Source organism: Carassius auratus, linkage group LG28B, assembly GCF_003368295.1.
Source record: "Carassius auratus strain Wakin linkage group LG28B, ASM336829v1, whole genome shotgun sequence".
Lineage (NCBI taxonomy): Eukaryota > Metazoa > Chordata > Actinopteri > Cypriniformes > Cyprinidae > Carassius > Carassius auratus.
Genome location: NC_039293.1, coordinates 3,080,465 through 3,102,867, shown reverse-complemented (window position 1 = coordinate 3,102,867; position 22,403 = coordinate 3,080,465). Strand labels below are relative to the sequence as shown.

At 35.6% G+C, this 22,403-nt stretch overlaps 2 protein-coding genes across 2 annotated transcripts in view; both read right to left on the bottom strand.

Annotated features, from left to right (window-relative positions):
- LOC113067741 (ATP-binding cassette sub-family A member 3-like) overlaps positions 1-5,581 on the bottom strand; it is a 41,859-nt gene extending 36,278 nt beyond the window's left edge. The window contains exons 1-3 of the mRNA XM_026240191.1: positions 5,350-5,581; positions 4,102-4,180; positions 979-1,234 (exon numbers count right to left, since the gene is read on the bottom strand). Of these exons, the coding sequence (XP_026095976.1) occupies positions 979-1,234; positions 4,102-4,155 (310 nt within the window). The 5' untranslated portion in view covers positions 4,156-4,180; positions 5,350-5,581. The remainder of the gene's footprint in view (positions 1-978; positions 1,235-4,101; positions 4,181-5,349) is intronic.
- Positions 5,582-6,312: 731 nt separating this feature from the next.
- On the bottom strand, positions 6,313-20,583 carry LOC113067740 (cyclin-F-like). Its single transcript, XM_026240190.1, has 17 exons — positions 20,366-20,583; positions 19,169-19,326; positions 18,972-19,078; positions 17,996-18,063; positions 17,684-17,880; positions 17,024-17,077; positions 16,803-16,907; positions 16,638-16,715; positions 15,358-15,506; positions 14,689-14,853; positions 14,481-14,604; positions 13,288-13,468; positions 12,118-12,205; positions 10,801-10,900; positions 10,587-10,720; positions 9,485-9,657; positions 6,313-8,473 (listed from the first exon to the last, which is right to left on the bottom strand). The coding sequence occupies exons 1-17, from the start codon at positions 20,376-20,378 to the stop codon at positions 8,073-8,075; spliced, it is 2,295 nt and encodes a 764-aa protein (XP_026095975.1). The 5' UTR covers positions 20,379-20,583; the 3' UTR covers positions 6,313-8,072.
- Between the last annotated feature and the right edge of the window lie 1,820 nt (positions 20,584-22,403).

Below are 22,403 nucleotides of genomic sequence, written 5' to 3'. Positions count from 1 at the left end.
CGAGGTCAAGATGTTATTTATTCACAAACCCTCAATATATGCTTTCATTCAACTGCAAACTCACACATACTGTAGAGACAACACAGCAGTTACGCTAATGCCAGGGTTCACACACTTTTGGACCAATCAACTTTCATGACTTATCTGCTGATGCATCATTTCCAACAAGACAGGCAATAAAAAGGTTTAAGAGATATTTCACTCATGAGGTGAAATTTCTAGAAATTTTCTTTCTTGCTAATTATTATTATTTTTATTCTTTCAAAGTTTAATTAGATTTAAAGTTTTCCAGACATTTATGATTTCTGGACAAATATTATATTTAAAAGCAATAGAAGCAATATCTTAACATTTAAATATTTGTAGAATATTGTGTGTGTGCGCGTATAATATAGATATATATATAATTTTTTGGACAATATCAATAAAATGCAAATAAAATATTTATTTTATTTATTTATTTATTTTTATTTTATGCATGTTATTCACACTTCATTTGTTTTGCCATTTTAGGACAGTATAAATAGAAGAAAAGAATATTTCCAACTTTTATAATAGTAGATAATATAATATATATATAATAGATATTATAGATTAGATAATATAGATAATATAATTATAATAATAATAATAATAATAAATACCATTAAATAAAGTGAAAAAATAAATATTTTATGTACACTACAATTTTTTTGCCATTTTTGACTATAAAAAAAAGAAGTAAATTCTCTATTTCTGCTAATAGCAGATTTTCCATGTTTTCAATTTAATGCACACATTATATCTGCTGTATGCATTTTTCTATTTGTCAATCTAAACAATATTATTAAACCAAAAAATTAAATAATATAAAATAAAATAAAATAAAATACAATAATTATTTGCTATTCCCTATTTCCATGTGATAACGAGATCAGCCAGTGATTTAAGGCACAGCTCTGTCGTGTTTGGAGATGGTTAAAAAACCTCAGCTCTCACCGGTGCTGATGCAGCCGCGCAGGCTCTGCTGCACGTCCTCCGTGATCTGCCGCACCACGCTGGCGTTTGCAGGCACGTAGGCCAGCTGCAGCTCCTGGAAGCACAGGGGGAACGGCAGGCCGCTCAGACCGAAGCTGTCGTAGTGTGTGGCATTGGGGTGGTTGATGAACGACACCTTCTGTCGCAGGACAATCAGGATGGCTGAGAAGAGCAGCGGGAGAGCGATCTCCACCAGAGTGACCAGGATCTGACGCTTCTGCAGAGCGAGAGAAAGAGGACAACCGTCAAACAGACTGATGCATGGATGGATGGCTAGTTAGACAAATAGAGATGCATGTACAGTAGATGTTAAGACTGGACAATGGTTACTTACATCGGGCGATGGATTGTTAAATGGTTAAAGTAATAAAAGACAAATCAAATCAAATTAAATAAACCAAGAGAAAGCAGGAACTGATAAAAATGTAACTAAGTGCTTTGAATGCAGTGTAAGCTGCTTTGGATAAAAGCATCTGCAAAATAAAATAAAATAAAATATAAGAATTTTAGATTTTTCAATGACTTGTTTGCTGCATTTTTATGAATTAATAATTAAATAAATAAATAAAATAATAAAAAGTAAAATTTAATTACCATTGAAATAAATTGTTTGTGGTTCAATTGATGATTTTAGAGTCATGATACAAGGACACAGCTCTGTAATGTTAGCTGTATTTCTATGAATATACTTCAATAATTATAACGTAAAATATAAGCAAATAAAATAAAGTATAATTAGCAAATTAATAAGAATATTATTGTGTTGTGCAAATGATATATGTATAGCCTATATACATATATATATATATATATATATATATATATATAAAATGGGAGTGGTATACCAGCTTCCTTTTGTGTTAATCAATTTAAACATTTATTGCAGATATTTGCTGTATATTTTTCCTTTTTTTAATTTTTGGAAGAATTAAAACAAAAATGACAAGACAAAAAAAAAAAAAAAAAATCCAAAGTCAAATATAATTAACATAGAAAAAAAATTACAATTAAGAAAAATAAAAAAATTTACTTTCAGAGTTAGCGTCATGACAGTAAAATGCTCTCGGTTTTTAAGCTTGTGTTAGCAGGTGAATCAGTCAGATTCATGCTGCAGATCTAGTGTCAGTCAATGAGCCGAGCAGGATCCCACACAGCACCTGGGGCTTGATCTGGATCGATGGAGAACTTTCCACCTCTGATCTGGGTCAGAAAGGAAGCGCTGTGTGCCATAATGAGGCATGAACCCTTTCCTAGCAGCAGCTGGAGCCCAGTAGTGTGCAAACAGCCCTTTATCAGGAGAGAGCCGGGACACTCCACACAGCACTCTGATCCAGCGCCACTGACTGTTTATTAAGTTGACTTGAGATAGACTTCAGCTGCACACTATCACACGCTACAAAGATCTGACATAACCAGAGCCAAAAACACTGTGTTAAACAGAGCTTCTGTTGTCTTGCGTCTATGAAAGAGAGTCTCAAATCTAATCTAAATACGGGAAGGAACACAGAAGTCATTCAGTGCAGCCCAGGTCAATGATTATAGCAAGTAAGGGGAATGAGGTAATGATTAAATTCAACTCCGCGCCCTTGTTTAACTTGTGCACTTTTATCTGCCACAAACTAGTTAAAACATTTCTTTAAGAGGGTTAAAGAGATTTGATTCTGTCTATTAATAACATTTGAACTAAAACGTCAGGCTTCTTTAACTAAACCATTTCATCTTTATAGATTTTACTCTGACTTTTTTCACACCAAATGCACGCTAATAGGCTTTTCACACATTAAAAAGTCATTTTTGATCATAATTTTGGATTTTCTTGTTCCATTTTTCACATCGTTCATTCTTTGCCCTGAATGATTCATCTGAGCTAGTTGAGATTTCACATTACACATTCTTCTCTGCACACTTAAAAGGTTCATTAACATTGATTTGATGAACTAAACATGCTGTGTTTGTCTTGTAGCAGATCTTGTAACATATTGTGGTAGTTTCTGACAGCACAATACATGAATGTTTAATGAGGCTAGTTTGAAGGAAGTGTATAATGTGGTTGGCAGAATCTAAATGACATATTTAAACTTTCTGAACTGCATTTTTATTCTTCCACACGCTCCTCCTTTGGCGGCATTATTTGTGGGCTTCATAACCCAGGGTTAACGCTATATTTTTGCAGGTTTTATGAAGATATATTTAAGACCTTTTTGAGACCAAGTAAAGAAAATGTAAGGGATAAATCCAAAAGAGCACATTAAGCTTAAATGAACACAATAAGTCAAATGTTCTCCACTGCAAGATTTTAAAACAAGATACGTTTGTTTGAGACGCACAACGGCGTGAGATAAGATGCCTTGTTTTCTGAAAAATAATAATAATAATCCAAATAAAGACTTTCATTAAATAAAAAAAAAAAAAAAAAATTAAATGTTTCTTGATTTAAGGATTTAGATATTAGTATATGGGAAACAAGACAAATATGACAGGGAAGATATTGTTTTTTTTATATTAAATAAATAAAATACCACTGATCATAAGTTTGGAGTGTTTAAGATGTTTGTGTGTGTGTGTGTGTGTGTGTGTGATTCTGAAAGAAGGCTGCATTTAGTTGATTTATATTAAATTGTACATTTTAAAACAGCTGTTTTATATTTTATAATATACTCTAAAATGACATTTATTATTGTGATCAAAACTGTATTTTCAGCATCATTACTCCAGTCCTCAGTGTCACATGATCAGAAATCATTGATGATTATTTGCTGCTCAAGAAACATTTCTTCTCAATGTTAAAAACAGTTGTGCTGCTTAATTTTTTTTTTGTGAAAACTGGTAAAAAATTTTTGAAGAATATAAAGTTTAAAAGAACAGCATATTTTTAAATAGTTTTTTTTTAAGTCACCCAAAAAAACTGACCCTAAAGTGTTGACCGCTAATGATCATCAGTGCCCTAAAACCTTTGGTGTTTGTGTAGAATCACAACAAAACTGAGATGTACACCATCAACAACCATCTATCCCTAAATCAAACATAAAGCAAGACAAATACCAGCACATGCATTGCAAATATAAGATACTATAAAATACTCACTTGCTGGATATAGTTCTTCCACAGAAGCAGTCTGAACTGCTGCCACACGGCCATTTTCAGATTCACAGAGCTTCACGACCTGGATGAAGAAAAACGAGAGAAACTTATCAGAGCTACTCCAGGAATTTCACATCGACTCGGAGTTTGTAAACAACAGCTTTTCGCAACTCTGTCCCGAGACGACCGAGAGCAGCTAGACGACTCATGCTTCCCATGAGAAACAAGAAGTGCAAACATTTATTTCACTTCTGACTGCACAATGTGATCAGACTACTGAAAGTAACCCAGTTAAAGGGACAGTTTAAACATCAGCCATTGTTTACTAACCCTCAAGCTGCTATAAAACTGTATGAGTTTTTTTCTTCTGTTGAACACAAAAGAAGGTATTTTGAGGAAATTGACGGTAGCCATTGACTTCCAAAGTATGAAAAAAAAATACTATGGAAGTCAATGGCTACCGTCAACTTTTTGGTTACCAACATTCTTCAAACTACCTTCTTTTGTGTTCAACAGGAGCAAGGCACAAGTGGAGGGTGAGAAATGATGACAGGTTTTCCTTTTTTTGGGTGACAAATCCCTTTAAGCTATTTATCTAAATGAGTATGACTATAATGTCATTTCTGCAAAACGATTAGTCACGATTAATCGATTCGAAATAAAAGTTTATGTTTACATACTATATGTGTGGGTGCTGGGTATATTTATTATGTGTATATAAAAACACACATGCATGCATATATTAAGGAAAAATATGTTACATTTATACTGTATGTAAAATATTTATATTTATAATATAAATTATATAGAAGTGTTTACATTCAAATATATTTTGTTAAATATTTGCATATAGTATGTAAACAAACTTTTATTTGGAATCGATTAATCGTGACTAAAGGCCAATTTAACCACCAGCAATGTTGAATGTGTCATCTCTTATCACAATATTTAGCTTAAAATAGTAGTAGTGTGTTAATATAAGTAACTATTATGAATTATGAGCTTTACTCATATAATGATCACAAAATAACACATCTAAAGTGTCTAAATTCACCTGTTTCGACCCTAAATAAACGGCTTCTTTGTATTTAAATGAGTCAGCGGTCTGTGATTATTAATATGTTGTAATATGTAATATCTCAGTAATGTATGCTTTCCGCTTGAACGTAGCAATGGTCTTGCGATTGAATCAAGAACTTGTTTATTAACCCAAATCCGAGAGACAAACACACCAGACGACGCGCAGCTCACCTTTCTCTCGTCTTTCTGTCCCGCACAGGGCTCCACCAGCGGCTCTTTCAGCCGGAAAACATTGAATAAACGTTCGCGATCAGCTCGGCCCCGCCGCGGATGAGTTCCGTTGGGAAAATATCGCTCATAAAGGCGATGATAATTAGGAAGAAGTAGAAAACGATGATGATGACATCGCAGCGCAGTGGCCGTGCGGTTCGAGGACAACAAACGGGGTCACGTGATCTCCTCCAGCTGGGCGGCTGCTCGTGGTCACGTGACCGGCGTGATAGACGTCAGTACGTCACCCGCGCGTCAGCTTATAAATGAAAATTAATGAAAGTTAATGAAAAATACTTTCCTGTCTTTAATGACTTCCCATTCTCAAAATTATTTCTAGTTTGAACGTGTTTAATACCTTCCTTTTCATTTGATGTATTATTTTTAGTTTATCATCTTTTATTACCTGTTACGTTTTATTTTGAGCATTAAAAATAAATAACAGAAAAAATACTAACATCATGTTTTCATTTGTGGATTAACTATATATATATATATATATATATATATATATTGCATGTTCCAATATTATATTTTTTTACTTTAAAACATAACTCAATCACATAAGTTTTATTTTTTTATATTGTGTCTTTACTAGTTCACATTTTTGAATCATGCAAATTTGGTATCACACTATTTATGCAAATATTCAGGTGCAACAGACCTCAGAAATGCCTTATTTTTTGTTTGTTTGTTTAATGTGACCTACAACTCAGTTATGGTTGACTAACATCATTAATCTTTTAATGAAACCTCAGTTTAGCAACTGTTTGACCAGCAGCATGTTCACGAGGTCACCAAACCACAGTAACAGCGTGATCTGTAGAGATACTAAATCAAAGTGGGTGTAGAACATGCAGTGATAGACATGAAATGGTTGCAAACCACAAGTTCCCATCAGTATGCAAGAGAAACACTGCAGGCTAGCAAACATAACTACTGCATTGTTTTATTGTGGTTTTCAGAATATAACAAACACGTCTGTTTTCAAGTTCACATGGCCTTTCACAGCTTCATACATTTATATATTTACACTTATACACAAGAATGAATTATTTACAGTTGCAATCCTTAGTGATGTTTAGCATACAGTACCAACAAGACCTGCACAAAAATAATAACTTAATGCTTTTAGTGTCATAACCTCAAACAGATGAACACAGTCGAACACTCACAAATATATATATGTACGGTTGATTGTTCAAGCATATATAAAGGTAAAACATTGGAGACTTGTTACAAAGCATCATTTCGGTTTTCAGCATTAGGTCATAAAAAGTGCTCAGGAATCTCTCGAGGTCATTATGAAAAAGCATGTCAAGCGATCACATTCATCGGCTGTTGCATTGGATCTGTCGTAAAAGTATGTGAATAAATTCATACAGCTTTACTGTACGATTACAGTTTTCTATGCAAGCTTATTTCCACCACAGGATAAATTGTTTTGCACTTTTTTACACCACTTTTTGGACTATTCTTTTTTTCTCCGAATTGCGAGATTTAAGTTTGCAGTTGCAAGTTATAAAGTCAGAACTTTAATTGCGAATTTATATATTTTTCGTTCCATTTTTTTTCCCACACAAATGTACGCTTATTTTTGAAAAATGTATTTAGCAAATTCAAATTTATAGCTCACAATTCAGACTTTTCTTGCACTTTTCTGACTTCTCAAAATTGAGTGATATAAAATTTATTTCGCAAATTTACAATTGCGAATCTATCTCTCACAATTCTGCCTTTTTCTCACAATAGCAAGTTTACATCGTGCGGTTCTGATTTAGAACGTATTAGAAAACGTAAAATCATTCTTCAAATAAACTCACAATCGTGAGTTATAAAGTACAATTCTGAGAAAAATAATTTACCTCAATTTTGACTTTCTAAAAGGTTTAAAATTCTTTAATTCTGCGAAAAAGTCAGAACTGCGAGATGTAAACTCACAAAAGTGAGGGGAAAAAAGTCAGAACTGCGAGAAAGAAATAAAGCATCAGTTTTTTACTCCGTGTCGGAAACAAGCTTCCATAGGTTTCACAGGTCAAACCTTCAGTGGTATCAAGCAGAAAAACAATATGAAAATAGTTAATGCAAGAACTTTGGCAGAAGATTAGTGACGAACGCAAACGAATACGCAAATATAAAAACACTGGAGTCGTTCAGTCCAGTTCAGGATAAATAATCAAAATACGCGATGAGAAACATCGATGTAAACGAACCAGTTTTGTTCACAGAGTGCATCTGTCAACATGAACCTTCATGGACTGAGTGGGTTTTCTCCGTAGCTGCATGTAACTTCGTAAAAGACATATTTGATAAACTTTCAGTCCTATTATGTAAACAGTATGCTTTATAAATTCGGAGACGTAACAACGTACACAAGACTTCAGAAACAGTGACAGTTCCAGTGATTTTAACACGTTTGAGGCATTAATCCCGTTGCTTGTCAGCAGCAACAGTCGGGTGAAGGCGCTCCCGCCATCGGGAGTCGAAGTGAACTGCATTATGGGAAGGAAAAAACTTGACCTTTGTTTTTCTGATCATATTTAAAGCTCAGAAATTGACATTTCAGGCCCTTTATCTCACTCTTGCTGCTCTGAGATAAAGACGTCAGCACCAGTGAACCAATGTGCTCCTGGTGGGCGGTCAGGAAGTGATGCGTCAAGTGATGACAGCTTCCTGTCAATCAATCAGAGGCTAAGAAAGGCCACGTTGGCTGCATCCTCGTCGCGCTCCGCCTCTCCTTCGCTATGTGCTGCTGTGTTTTTCCTCTTCACCTGTCGGCGAGTCCTTTGCGCAGGCGGCAGCAGGAGACAGAAACCGGCGGGATTTTTGGGAGAGACCACAGAGGAAGAGACGTGCGGACTGGGAACACTTTGGATGGACGAGTATCCCGAGCTGAGGCGCTCTGTGCAGTAGGTGCTCGAGGAGGAGGATAGGTGGCGTGTCCAGGGTCTGCTGCTCCCACCCATCGCCTCCTCCTCGGTGGGCTCTTCACAAAGGCTGTCGTCATCGCTGGAGAGAGCACAACAATGCATCTGTCTGTCAGCGCACTCGACCGCCGGCTCCATCTGCACCTCCATAGCTGATACTGAGGCAGAAAGACATTTGGTTACTCATCAAACTCCTTTTCGATGAGTGGGACTGAAAAGGTGCTTGGACAATTCAAATGTCATGAAACTTAAAGGAAACAGCCACGAAGATTTAAATTTTTTTTTTTTGCTCACATTTTTGTATTTTCTGTTCGCACATCATGCACAAAATAAAGCAAAAAATATATGTAATATTATAATTAAGAAAAGAGAAGTCTGAGCTTTAACAAGATTCTGTAATATTTTACAAAACAGCATAAGTTACCCATGCAAGCTTTGTGCTTTATTTCAAGTCTTCTGAAGTTAAGCTTTGAGCGAGGAACAGACACAGATTTAACAGTCATTTGATAATAATAATACAATTATAATAATTAATAATTTTTTGAAGGTGAGAATTTTAATAATACAATAAAATTTTTTTCAAATAAAAAATGAAATGATAATATAAATTAGTAATACATTGTGTAAACAATTTAAATAAAAATAAATCCCATTTTAATGATTTAGATTTTATCTGTAATTTAAATGGGAAATAATCAATTTTAATAAATTGTAAAAATATTTTTCAGTGAATTAAATTTTAACAATGTTATTATTAAATTAATTAAATTATGAGTTTCCATTCAAATTATTTTTATTAAAGTCATTTGTTTTGCAGTTAGTTTAACAATGATTGAAAGCTTTCCTTTTTTTTCAGTGAATACAACTGTTTTAATAAAAAGTATTAAGTTAACTTTGAATTACCATTGTGTATGAAACATGCTTTATAAATAAACTCGCCTTGCATTTAAAATTATATAATGCTTCTATATTATTAAATATATTCTATAAAAATAGAACTAAAACTGAAGTGGTTGCTCAGAATCCATGCAATATGAATCTCAAGTTGATGAACTCAAGATGTCGTGACACTAATGTGACTCATGCATCAATAACAATTGCTTATTGTTTTTATGTAAGATGATTCAGAAGATGATTTAGATGATATATGAGCCATTTCCCCCACTCACTTTCTCCGTCTTTCTCGCCCTCGCTCTCCCGGTCACCCTCGTAGCCGGAGCAGGAAGTGTCCAGGCTCCAGTCCAGGATGTCTCCCAGCAGCATCTCCTCCTGAGTGGACAGTTCGGCTGTGGGCGTGGCCAGGAAGCTGCCCCGGTGCTCCTGCATGCTGTCCTCACGCCTCCTGATCAACAAAAACAATAAAAACAAAATCAATGCATTCCAATCATCACCATCTTTTCTCTCAAAACATCATTTTAAGGATGCAGAAAAAAAAACATCAGTATTAGAGATGCATGATGTATGATGTATATATGATGGCTGATCTTCTACATTTATGGTTTCATTTATTAACAGTATTCACACTTAAACTTTCATTTCAAATGCTTTAAATTACAACAGGCCTATTTTTTTTATTAAAAAACAAATAACTTAAACATTAACTTCAAAAATACAAAACAAAAATATTGATGCAGGTTAATTAATTAATAAATCTTATATATTATATACACTTGTATACTATAATAAAAATATATTTTTAATGTTTTACAATTAATGCCATTATTTAATAATACAAAAATGATTAAGTATTGTTAACAAATAATATAACTAAGTAAATATTATAATTTATAATATATACCAAATATAAAACAAAAATAAATAAAAAATTGAACGAATTACTATAACAAATTAATGAACATTATATATATATATATATATATATATATTTAAAAAAATCAAATTAACAGGATTTGTCTGTTCATATATGACATACAATATTTTCCCCTAATATTGTTAAAATGATAAAAAAAGAAAGAAAGCTTATTTGCAAAACATAGAATAAATTGTGTATACAAATGTTGCAAACTTCAACTATTAGAGCTACAGAATTTAATGGATTTTCTTAAATTACAGTGCCCCCCACAATCTGAAATGAATGATATTTGATGTTTCCTCAGACTGTCTTGGTGTTCATGTAGAAATACTGCACTCACAAGATACTCACTATAGGCTACACATAAAAAGAAATGTAAAAAGTCAGGGTTGAAAGATTAACATGATCCTGCATCTCTAGACAGGATTCAGGCCAATGCACGTAACATGAGTTCACACCTCTTGCTGTTGCTGGTGGGAGAGGACAGGAAGGTGTGCATCTCTGCTAGCTGACAGCTAGCGCTGGGCGCCTCCACCTGCGGCTCCACCTCTGGGACCTCCAGCACCTGACAGAGCTCCTTAAAGCCCATCACCTGCCACAGACACACACTTCACGTCACACACTTCACCAGATGAACTACAGAGGACTCTGAGAGGAGCCGAGCACACTCACCGCGTCTCTGCTGATCTGATGATACGAGTCGTCCTCAAACCTCTGCTTGACTCCGGTCAGAGACTCGTGTCTGTAGTCTCTGGGCACATCCTGACCGAAACTGTGCGTGGAGAGAAAGAGTCGCGTCAGTGACAAATCATAAAAAACGTATCCTATTATATTATTATTATTATGAAAAATTGACTTTCACATTCACAGGTCTATAAATGTTAAATTATGGAGATTTCATGCACTTTATGTAACTTCCAGGCATTTTTTTTTTTTTTTATATAAAACAGAAGAGTAAAAGTTTGGTGCCAGGAGGTGAGTCACAGCTGAACCTGAAACAGAAGTGTTATATTAAGACTAAGATTAAGCAGAGGGCAGATCAGAAAACTCGCTCGACTGCTCTGCATTTATCTCCAGCAGATAACTCAATCTCAACCGAACCACATGAACCCGCTCCGCACGCCTCGGGACCCCACTGAGCTCGAAATCAGTGGGACATCGGCTTATTATCTCAGAGATCAGTCAGAGAGAGAGAGCGCTGTAACTCTCCTCAGCCTGAGAGATCTGAAGACATCATATGAAGACATCTGAAGAGCTACATATAAGAGCCAGAACGCTCCACAAACAAATGAAATAGTAATTCAGAATCACTTTACTAACATATTGTGTAACTAATATAAAAAACATAAAATAATAAAGAAATTAGAATTAGTGTTATTTTAAAGTAATTGATATATTACTTTCATACTTTGAATATTTTCTGTTAATACTGTTGAGACAGACCAACAACAATTTTATTAGAAATAAAAATATAATAATGATAAGTATTATAACTAATAATTTATACAAAAACATAATATTATGATTTTTTCAAACGATTGGTTAAATTTGTTATTAGTTACAATTTATCATCATAATCTTGTTGTTTATTAATGTTGTTATATCAGTTGTATTATTAATGTAGGTCTGAAATTTCATATATCAATACATTTTCATATATTAATATTTTAGCTTTAACTTTAATTTTATTTAAATGTTTAGCAATGCTTGTCTTTTTCATTAGTTTGTGCTTTTTAAAGTGTGTTTATATAGCATTTATTAGCATTAGTTACTTTAGTATTTCAACTTAACCTAAACGAATTAAATAGGTTGACTTCGATTGACTGCACATCACTGCCTCCATAGAAACACTGCGGAGGAAACAGACCAGCCGCGATAAAACAACTACAGAGCGACGCTGTGAAAAGACTGCTTCTCTCAGGCTCAGTTTAACAATAAACGCTTCTGTGTGAATGAATCCGATGGATTAGGATTGACGCAGACACTCACCACTTGACGTAGAGCAGTAACGCGCAGGAGACCAGGTCGTGTTTGGAGAGTCCAGTGTTTTCCTCCAGCTGGACGGGCCACACGGGAACTGTTGGGACACACACACGTTTCTCAATGAGGCTTGTGGACTGCTTCATAGGGATGTAACGAGGAACCACGATTTAAATACGTGACGATTCAAACCGGCTGAGATACCAAACTAATTGCGATTCAGTTGGAGTGAGAGGTTATTTTAATATCTCTGAGGGCAACCGACCGTCTTTAGAGAAGTCTACGTGATATTTTCTTTTCATCTTGGCTCTGAACAATGCATATTAAAGTAGTGTTTACAAGCACAGCTCTGTTTTGTTTACAGCGGTAACCCAGGACACACTACATCATCATTAGTGTCTGTAAGCGCCACCTGCTGGCAGAGAGTGGAGTTGCATCTCATTCAGCACTCATTTTATGTTATGCTCTTAAACAATCTCTAATTTTTAAGAAAAATTCTGGTTGCATAATGTGTGTGTGTGTGTGTATGTATGTATGTATGTATGTATGTATATATATATATATATATATATATATATATATATATATATATATATATACACACACACACACAAATTAATTTACATAATTTATATTCTAAATAAATATATAAACATTTTTCAGAAATGTATACATGCATGTATTTATATACACATAATAAGTATACACACATATATTATGTAAACAAAAACTTTTTTTGGATGCGATTAATCACTATTAGTGGTTTGACAGCACTAGTTTTATGCATAGTTATCAAAACTAAAGTCACACCATTCTGTTATTGCTTCAAATTTTAAAATGATACAGTCAAATTTAGATTAAAAACTGCTCATGCTGCATGTTGCTGTATCTCTGTTTGGGTGATGATTAAAATGCAGTGGTTGCATCTAATTTTAAATGGAAAGAGCACAGGCGAAGCCTTAGGCTATGTTCACACTTGGCGTCTTTTCTGAGGAGGTCAGAGTCTGTTGTACATTATAATCCTATGGAGTAAACAATGTTTTAAAAAAAAAGTCCTGAGAGCTTTTTAAAACGGGTCTTTTTCTGCTAGACACAGAGCGTCTTTTCAGGTTTTGTAAATCGTGAATCGACTCGTTCCATCCCTAATGCTTCATGTGTTCGGTGGCACGGCGGCGGTACCGTAGTTGTGCAGCGCTCGGGTGAGCAGCAGGACGGCGCTGGCGAGTCGGGCCGGTCCCGGGACGGTGAGGGGCGAGCAGAGCAGAGAGAGTTCACAGATGTAGCTGAAGAGGTGAGAGCTGCGCCGCTCCACAGGAAGCAGAGACTGAAGCACCTCCCCATAATCCAGCACTGTGGGGGTCTGAAACACCACATTAACATGTTACTAAGTAGCACCATTAAATGGTTCATATGAATTAAACTGACTCTTTTAAGGCTCAGAAAGCCTGGCTTTGAACATCTGTGAGATAATCTTTTATTAGAGACAGACTGATAACCTGTCTTCCATGTAATAAGTTCTTAAATATCAGTTTTACAGATAAAATGGCACCATCTGGTACAACGCTGTCATTGCACTGCTGTGCTTTCAACAGGAAGTCAACACGGTTTTCAGACTTTTTATTACATGCGATATAAGTCGTAAAACATTGGATCTACATATCAGTTATTGGAAACGTAAATATAAGTATCAGATGTAAAGAAAAAATAATAATCTTTTATATGCGTTTATAGTGTTAAGTTGTTTTTTATATGTTAAAATGCTATTAAATAAAAGTCTAAAAATAGAGTAAAATAATTATTTTTAATTAGAAAAAATATGAATATATACTGTATATTTACATAAAATATCTTAAAATTATATACCTATTTTAATTGTGTTATATATTTATTTCTATTATTATATTTTTAAAAAATACATACATAATACCTATAATAAAGCTTCCATAATATTCGTACATTCCTGTAAATTATTTAAAAATACAAAATATTTTACAGAAATAAACATACAATTTACTACAGAAATTTCTAAGCAATATTACGTACTTCTATTTTAGAACAGGCAAAACAATAAACATAAACAGACAAAACAATAATCACTATAAATACTAGCTATTTGATTTAGACTGCTTGTCAGTATTGAACGAAATGCATTTATATATTCAACATCCCTCTTGACATTTTTATTTTTCTCAAACGCATTGCAATCCCTTCACTGATAAACGTTGCATTGGCCAGTGAGCTCTTCCACAGCTCTCTCAGTTCTGGCACTGATGAACTCTGAACTTCAGATGCAAGGCTTTGTTAATCTGAGCCGGCAGCCTAGAATGAGATCTTTGAGCTGGTGTGAAAGTGTTTCCGTCTGTATAACTGACCCGTATCTTCCCGTCCAGCACGGAGATGACCTCCCCCATCATGCGCACCAGGTCCTCGTACTGATAGGTGTTGTCTGTGAGCCACACGGCCTCGCGGATGGTCAGGATCTCTTTGCTGATGTATCTGAGGGGTCAGACGAGTCAGAGGGAGTTCAGCGGGGCACAGAAACAGCAGGAACAGAGCGTCAGTGTGGCGCTAGCGGCTCACCGTGTGCTGATCACCATGCAGGCGATGCCCAGCAGCTGCAGCTGGGCCTTGGGCACCGAGCGCCGGCTCAGATAGCGGTCCACACAGCTGATGGTCACGTGCAGCACCTGACTGGAGAAGTCCTTCATGGTGGTCACCTCCACCAGCCAGTCCACCAGAATATACCTGCCAAAAAACAGGGGGGACAATTACACATACACAAGTGATGCTCCGATCAGGATTTTTGCAGCTGATACAAGTACTGAGTTCTTGTCATGGCGATCTGATCTGTGATCTGATGCTTCAAGCTTTATATAACATATGTCATAATGACATTCTGATTGGCTAGTAATGTTAGTTTGGTTGATGTGGATGTGCGTCAGCTCTAACGTCAGTGAATCTGTTGTAAAAAATGATGTTTTTGCTCATCTGTGGATCACTACAATGGATACAGATTCCATGATCTTCACATTGATAGCCTTAGCTTTCTTGCTGTCTGTGTGAAGTTTGGGGGTTTTATTCACAACGTCTGTAATAGACGACTGGGTCAAAGTCACATTATTAGTTACCATTGCCAATTACAATTAAATTAAAATTATACGTCTCGCGGTGGCTCGTTTTAGTTGCAGGTTTCCATGTCTATTAGCTGCAGGCTGAATCAGGAGCTGATCTGAAGCGTTGATGTTGTACCTCTTGGTGGTGATGTCCTGTCCCTGCAGGTGTTTGGGGTATCTCAGGGGAGACGGTCCGGAGTGGAAGAACTGGGCCATGATTTCAGCGCAGGCCCGCGGCTCCAGACCCAGAGGACTTGCGGATCCACATGACTTCGCAAATGCCAGCTGGGAAACCAGAACAGAGAAGTTAGACAAACACGAAACCCAGAATGTGTGTGTTCAGTATGGCGTCACAAATGTACAGACCATAGCAATAAAAAGAGCCACTCTTCATTTGAAGCCCCCATACATGTTTATTTACACGCGTCAGAGCGGCATTCAATCTGGCACAGCTGCTGATTATTACAAATAAATGTCAACAGTGGCAGAGAAAAGCTCCAGAGGAGATGACAGGAATGATGACGCAGCTTTCCAGGCCGTGCTCTTCCATTATGAGCGCGCTCGGAGCACAGGCATCGTGAGAATGGAAGCATAATGGAGACGGATGATCGGTAATGACTTCACACAAACACAGACGTCACGTTCAGACAGCAAAGGTCAAAACATGAAAATAAACTGAAGCCAGAGCCATCAAAAACAAGATGTTTGTTTATAGTTCAACATCATGCTACCATGGCTCTATTCATGCTAATACAAATTATATATATATATATATATATATATATATATATATATATATATATAAATAAATAAATAAATTTATGTGTGTGTGTGTGTGTGTGTGTGGGTAAACATTTATTTTTCTAAATGTATTTATTTATTTTTATATTAAATATTTTACACATTTCAAATAAAATCAAGTAACTGTTTTCATTCTCAGTGATAATGAAATGCTGAACAAAGTCTAAAACTATATCTGGGCCTCACAATATCAGTAAGTTTGCATAACAATGTAATTATTAATTATATAAAAATATATTATATATATTATAATTTTTACATTTAATTTTTTATACATTAAGTATAAGTAAAGTAATTGCCTTCATTCTTAATGGAATGTTTTAAAATAAAAATAATTCTGGTCTCCAAAAGGGAAAATAATATATACACATTACTATGTAATTTACTATATTATTTATGTATATATATAATATATAGGTTTATATATATATATATATATATATATATATATATATATATATATAGATATATGGACATATATAGACATATATAGATACACACTGTGGTGCCTATAAAATATTTCAGCAAAAATAAATAAATTCATCATGCATATTACGATTAAAAATGTGTATAAAAAAACACCTAATTTTCCATGCACATTTATAGTGTAGTCACCTGAGCTTCCCAGCATCCTTTAGCAGCGTAGTCCCGGAGCGTGCGCATGCACTGCAGATACCTGCCGGGATCGGTCGACTGCAGACAGAACACACACCAGCCATCAGCAGCCATCAGCAGAGAAACAGACTCACAATGATCAGCGAGTCCTGAGGAAACTCTTACCGACGTCCCGCGGTTCATCTCCCACAGCAGATACGAGCTCTGCACGCTCCCGCAGCGCGCCGACTCCTTCAGCATCACCGCAGCCTCGCCACGCTTCTCCTCATCCTGACAAACACAGAGACACCAACATGAGCATCTCACGGATCACGACTTTGAGATCACTCAATTCAGCGATGCTACAAATCAAATTCCTTCTTTTCTCAGTTTTAATGGACACTCACATCAAACAGCTGAAGGACTCGAGCCAGACAGTACAGTAACGGCCCTCTCCGGCCCTGGACACACAAGAACATATTGCTATATTTAGAATGAGATGCTAACAAATCCTGCAAATATAACAAATATAATTATGCACTTTTTATTCTAGTGTTGTAGAAAACAGTTACCCAACATTGGCAAAATATTTAATAAATATATATATTAATATACACCTAAATTTTTTAATAAAAAGATATGAATTTAAGTGTAAACCAAATGAATAAATCATTCAGTATTGAAAAATATTTACTAATTATTGCGTATTTTATTTATATAGATATACACATTAACATTTAAATGTTTGTCTGTATTTTATTTTTATTTTTTGAAAAACATTCACCGATTAGGCATTTTCTTTATTCACAAACCACAGTAAAAACAGTAATATTGTGAAATACTGCTATTTGAAATAACTGATATTTGAATGTATTTTAAAGCTGAATTTATTCCTTTGATGCAAAGGTTAATTTTTTAGCATTTCTATTATTGGTGTTCAACTATTAATAAGCATTCTTATTACTGTCAATGCATAAAATAATTATTTAATGATTATTTAATTCGATGGAGTTATATCCTAGTAAAAGCCACCAGAAACGTTGGTCGTGGCTATGAATGCTGCTCACCAGGTTGGTCTCACACTCGGCCTGGAGTCGGTCGTACACCACGGCCTTACAGCAGCCTCCAGACGTGGACCACGGCGGCCGGATGAAGAGCCAGATGAAGGGGTCTGAGAGCGGGGACCTGAGGCTCTCGGCCAGACTGAAGAAGCGCGCCGCCATGCGGCCGCACAGATCGGCACGGCCCTCCTCGCTGAGCGAAGCTGCAGCACATTCACACATCATTACAGCTTGATCAGACCAATCAAACCACACCCTCAACCAATCAAATCAACCAATCAAATCAGAGGAACACTGGGAAGGAGAGCAGGAACTTACGGCCTTCATTGTACAAATACGCAATTCCTAGTTTCACAGCAGCTTCAAAGTTCCCCTTCTCCGCAGCTCTAGATATCATAGAGGACAATTAATGAGAAAAATGAAATAAAATGACATTAAAAAAAAAAAGCAACAACAAAAAAAGCTTCTACTAATCTGTCTTGAAAGTAAAAAATGCAAGCAAAACTAAGGAAATAATAATTATTATTTTTTACATTATTATCAAATAATTATAAAAAAATTATATAATTATAAACATCTCATGTATATAAAATAAAAACATCTATATCTATCTATCTATATATATATATATAAATATAAAAATTATCTTTGTGTTTTTACATATATTTTAAAACAATTTAAAGTCATTTTATTCTCTACTTTTATTTCTTGTGCATCTATCGTAATTATTTTATGATTATTTTAATTCCTTTTAAATGTTAAGCACTTAAGATGACCTTTATGTGTAAAATGTGAAATATAAATAATCTTGCCTTTTCTAATCATTTAACTTTACGGTCCAACTATAAAATAACAATACTAATCTATATCTACCTATCTATACACGTTAAACCACCAAACTTTTATTTTGAGAGAAATTAACTCATTTTTGAAACACGCAGCACATATTTCTTTAATTAGATCAGTCTTGTGATTCAATCACTCTACGCTATAATGTGATTTTAGGTTTTATTTTGATTAATCATGCCGCCCTAGTTTCCACAGTAATGGAAAACCTGGAAATACCATTTAATTTGAAAAAATAAATAAAATAATGTTTTCCATGCCTGAAAATGATTCACATAAGACTTGTTCTACAGTGAATCGATCTACACGAGGCCCTTTTGATGCACTCGTTTTGATTCAATTACACAAACCGGTCCACAAATGAATGTGAATCATTACTTTCACGGTCCTCGTCCGCAGTCACAAACAACTGAAAACCGGTGGAAAAACTGGTGAAAATATATCATACCTCTCAAACAACCAAACGGTGTCAGGAGCCGGCCAGCGGTCTTTGAAGCTCACTCGTGCCCAGACGCTTGAGTTCCCATCAACAACGTCTCTGAGATGAGAATGAACCTGCGGGAACACAAGACATGCACTGTTAGAAACCCCTGTCAGGTCATGGCAGCTTGATGAGGTCAGATGCTTGTGTTCGGCTGGACTGACAGCTCTGACGGCGAGGAGATCCTCAGCGGAGAGGCACTGGAGGACACACAGGAGCAGCTCTTCAGGAAGAGACAGCAGCGGGACGACGGCAGGCGCACGCTTTCGCACCCGCCTCCGGACAGGCACAGGGAAACATCTGGCACATCTACAGTGGAGCCCTGGAGAAGACATCCACAGTTAACACAAGCACACTGCATCCAGAATGCAATAAAGAAATGTAATTACAAATCAGCGTGTGACCAAAGATCTTCATAAGCTGCAATTTTGCAAATGTGTTTTTCGCCACCGTTTTATTGGCCTAACCGATTAACTGGCCATTTTGAGATAACTGTGTCTCGTCAACAGAATTAATCATATTCATCAGCATCCTATATGGCATTTGTTCTATATATCGGTCACTCTGCCCACTATTGACCATTAAATATTAATAAATGCAAAAGTTTATATGTTGAGCAATGCACAAAGTAACATTACATATGGCAATACATATTATCACTATATTTTTCACTATACCACTGTAATTAGATACACACTGTGGTGCCTATATATTACTATAACCATAAGCAATGATATTTATGTAATACCAATGTAACGTTAACGTTACTTGAAATAATATCATGATATTACCATGGTACTACGATGGAGGTACACTGGGACGTTGCTTGCGAAATACAGGTCACCAAGAGAGATTATTTACATGTTTTTTGAGTCTGGATTGTTTAAAATGCTTTAAAGGTTATTGATATAAGTAGAAAACACATATTTTATGTAATAACGATTAGTTGTGTTGCTTTTCAATGGCAGTTTAGACCAGCTCGAGACCGGTAAACAGTTTTCCCTCCTGATTGATAAACCAGTCATGAGACAGAGGATAACGGACCTCAGTTTAGGAGATAATTTAGTGTATTAATATTTACTAAAACAACTTCATCGACATTTTTTTATGCTTAATATAATATTTATATATCGTTAAATAAAGTTTATTCTAATCACATACTGGTTAACGGGTAAGTAACAGGTATACGTTTACGTCAAGTCAAATTTTTTGTAGCTATTTCATAAACTTTAGTCTTGATTATGATGAAATAGAAACAGGAATGTTTATAACTTTCGACGAAATATGTTATTATAATTTTTTTAGGGTTAGATAACTGAAAATCTATCATTTAGTGAGATTAAAGTAAGTTAGTTACTTACCGCCCGCTTTCATTTCAAGGAGGGATCTGAGAAGTCAGCTTACAGCAATTAAGCTTCACAGTAATCTGAAATTAAAACTTAATACTAGACTCTAAATGAATAGAATCAGATTAAGTGATTAACCTACTAGATGACTGTTAACTAATAGTGTTGTAGTTTAAAAGACAACTCTGACTCAACCATGCAACTTCCACTAAGCCCCTCCCCCCGATCGCGTAGCCACGCCTGCGCGGACAGTTTAAACATCAACTCTGAGCGCTCACTGGCCAGAAAACGGATACGCCCACCACGGCCGCTCCTGCGATCTGATTGGCCGTCGGGAAAAGCTCGAAGCCCCATTGGTCCGTTTTCCTGAGCGGATAAAAGACGTCGATGTATTGGCTGGAAAGATGCTATTTCGAATTACGCGCTTACGGCGCTGCGGGACACAGACTGGTCCGGTTTGGAGGGGTTTCGCTCAGTGCATTCTGGGAGACGTAGTATGTAGTGTAACATCAGCAAAATTAATCAGAGGAAATGTATAATTTTTTACATTAAATTAAGTTAATTGTTAATCAAAGAATCAAAGTGTGTGTGTGTATATACACTGCATATAGCCTATATGTAAATATATATTTTTTTTACTTTTAAAACAGTGTTTATTACTTTACTTTTTTTTGGATACATTTTAACAATTTTATTTTTTTTAATTTAACTTGTAAGGAATATTTTCTGATGACAAACTTTTATCACCAGAGAAAGTCAAATAGTCAAGCTATTATTAATTCATTTGGTTGCTGTCCTTTCATTAAAAAAAAAAAATTGTTGATTCTAGTTTAAATTATTTCATTATGTGAGAAGAAAGAGACTGCGGAGTAACACAAAGCATAAAACTAACACAGCTTTGTGAGAGATCGAGTGCTTAGGTCAATGTTTGATGCTGTTCAACAATCATTTTACACAAATATTGACAGTGAAATGCTGTAGAAGTATACTCAGGATCAAGTATTGCAGTGCGGAAGGAGTGTAATATATTAAAGTGTAAGTCTTTAACATCTCTTGAAGGTTTAAGATGTCATAATCAAGACCTTTGCAACTTCCTTCTTTCATTGATAAAGGCTATGTCCTTCTCTGTTCATCATACGTCCAGTGTTTGGGCGACACTGTGTCCCTAAATGTCAGACTTCTCAGCCTGTTATCTGCTGTGAACACAGGACTCAACCACAGGTCACGTCACAATGAGACTTTGTCATAAATGAGGGTTTTGTATTCATGGTAACCATCACAAAGTGCTGACGATTGGCTTTCATCAAGCCTGTCACATCTGACAGAGTGATTATTAATGGCTTTCACCACAGACAAAGAGGAGAGGAAAAAACGCCACACATATAATGGAACGATTATTCAGTGGAGTCAGAATTCATGTCAGTTTTGTTAGATTATATATGATGAGTTTCTCAGTATTAAAAGAATCGTTCATCCAAAAATTTACATTTCCTGAAAACATTCTCATCCTCAGGCCGTCCAAGATGTATGAGTTTGAGATTGATTTGGAGAAATGTAGCATTACATCATTTGCTCAGCAAAGGATCCTCTGCAGTGAATGGGTGCCGTCAGAATGAGAGTCCAAACAGCTGATAAAAGCATCACAAGTAATCCACACCACTCCAGTCCATCAGTTAATAATGTCTCTGGAAGCAAAAACTGTATGCTTGTAAAAAACAAATCCATCATCAAGATGTTTTAAACCGTCACTTCTGGACAAAATATGAGTCCAAAATCCATAATACCACTTCCTCCAATGAAACAGTCCATCCCTGTTGAAAAACGTCTGTCATTCTGACGGCACCCATTCACTGCAGAGTATCTGAGCAAGTTATACAATGCTAAATTTCTCCAAATCTGTAATCTGAATAAGAAACAAACTCACCTTGGTTGACGTTTTATATTTAATATCACAAAGGGTGAATGAACTGCATATAACATATTCAGTAATATACAACTCTTTCCATCATATTAAAGAAAGCGAATTGGATGCATTTGTCCCAGCTCGTGTAAT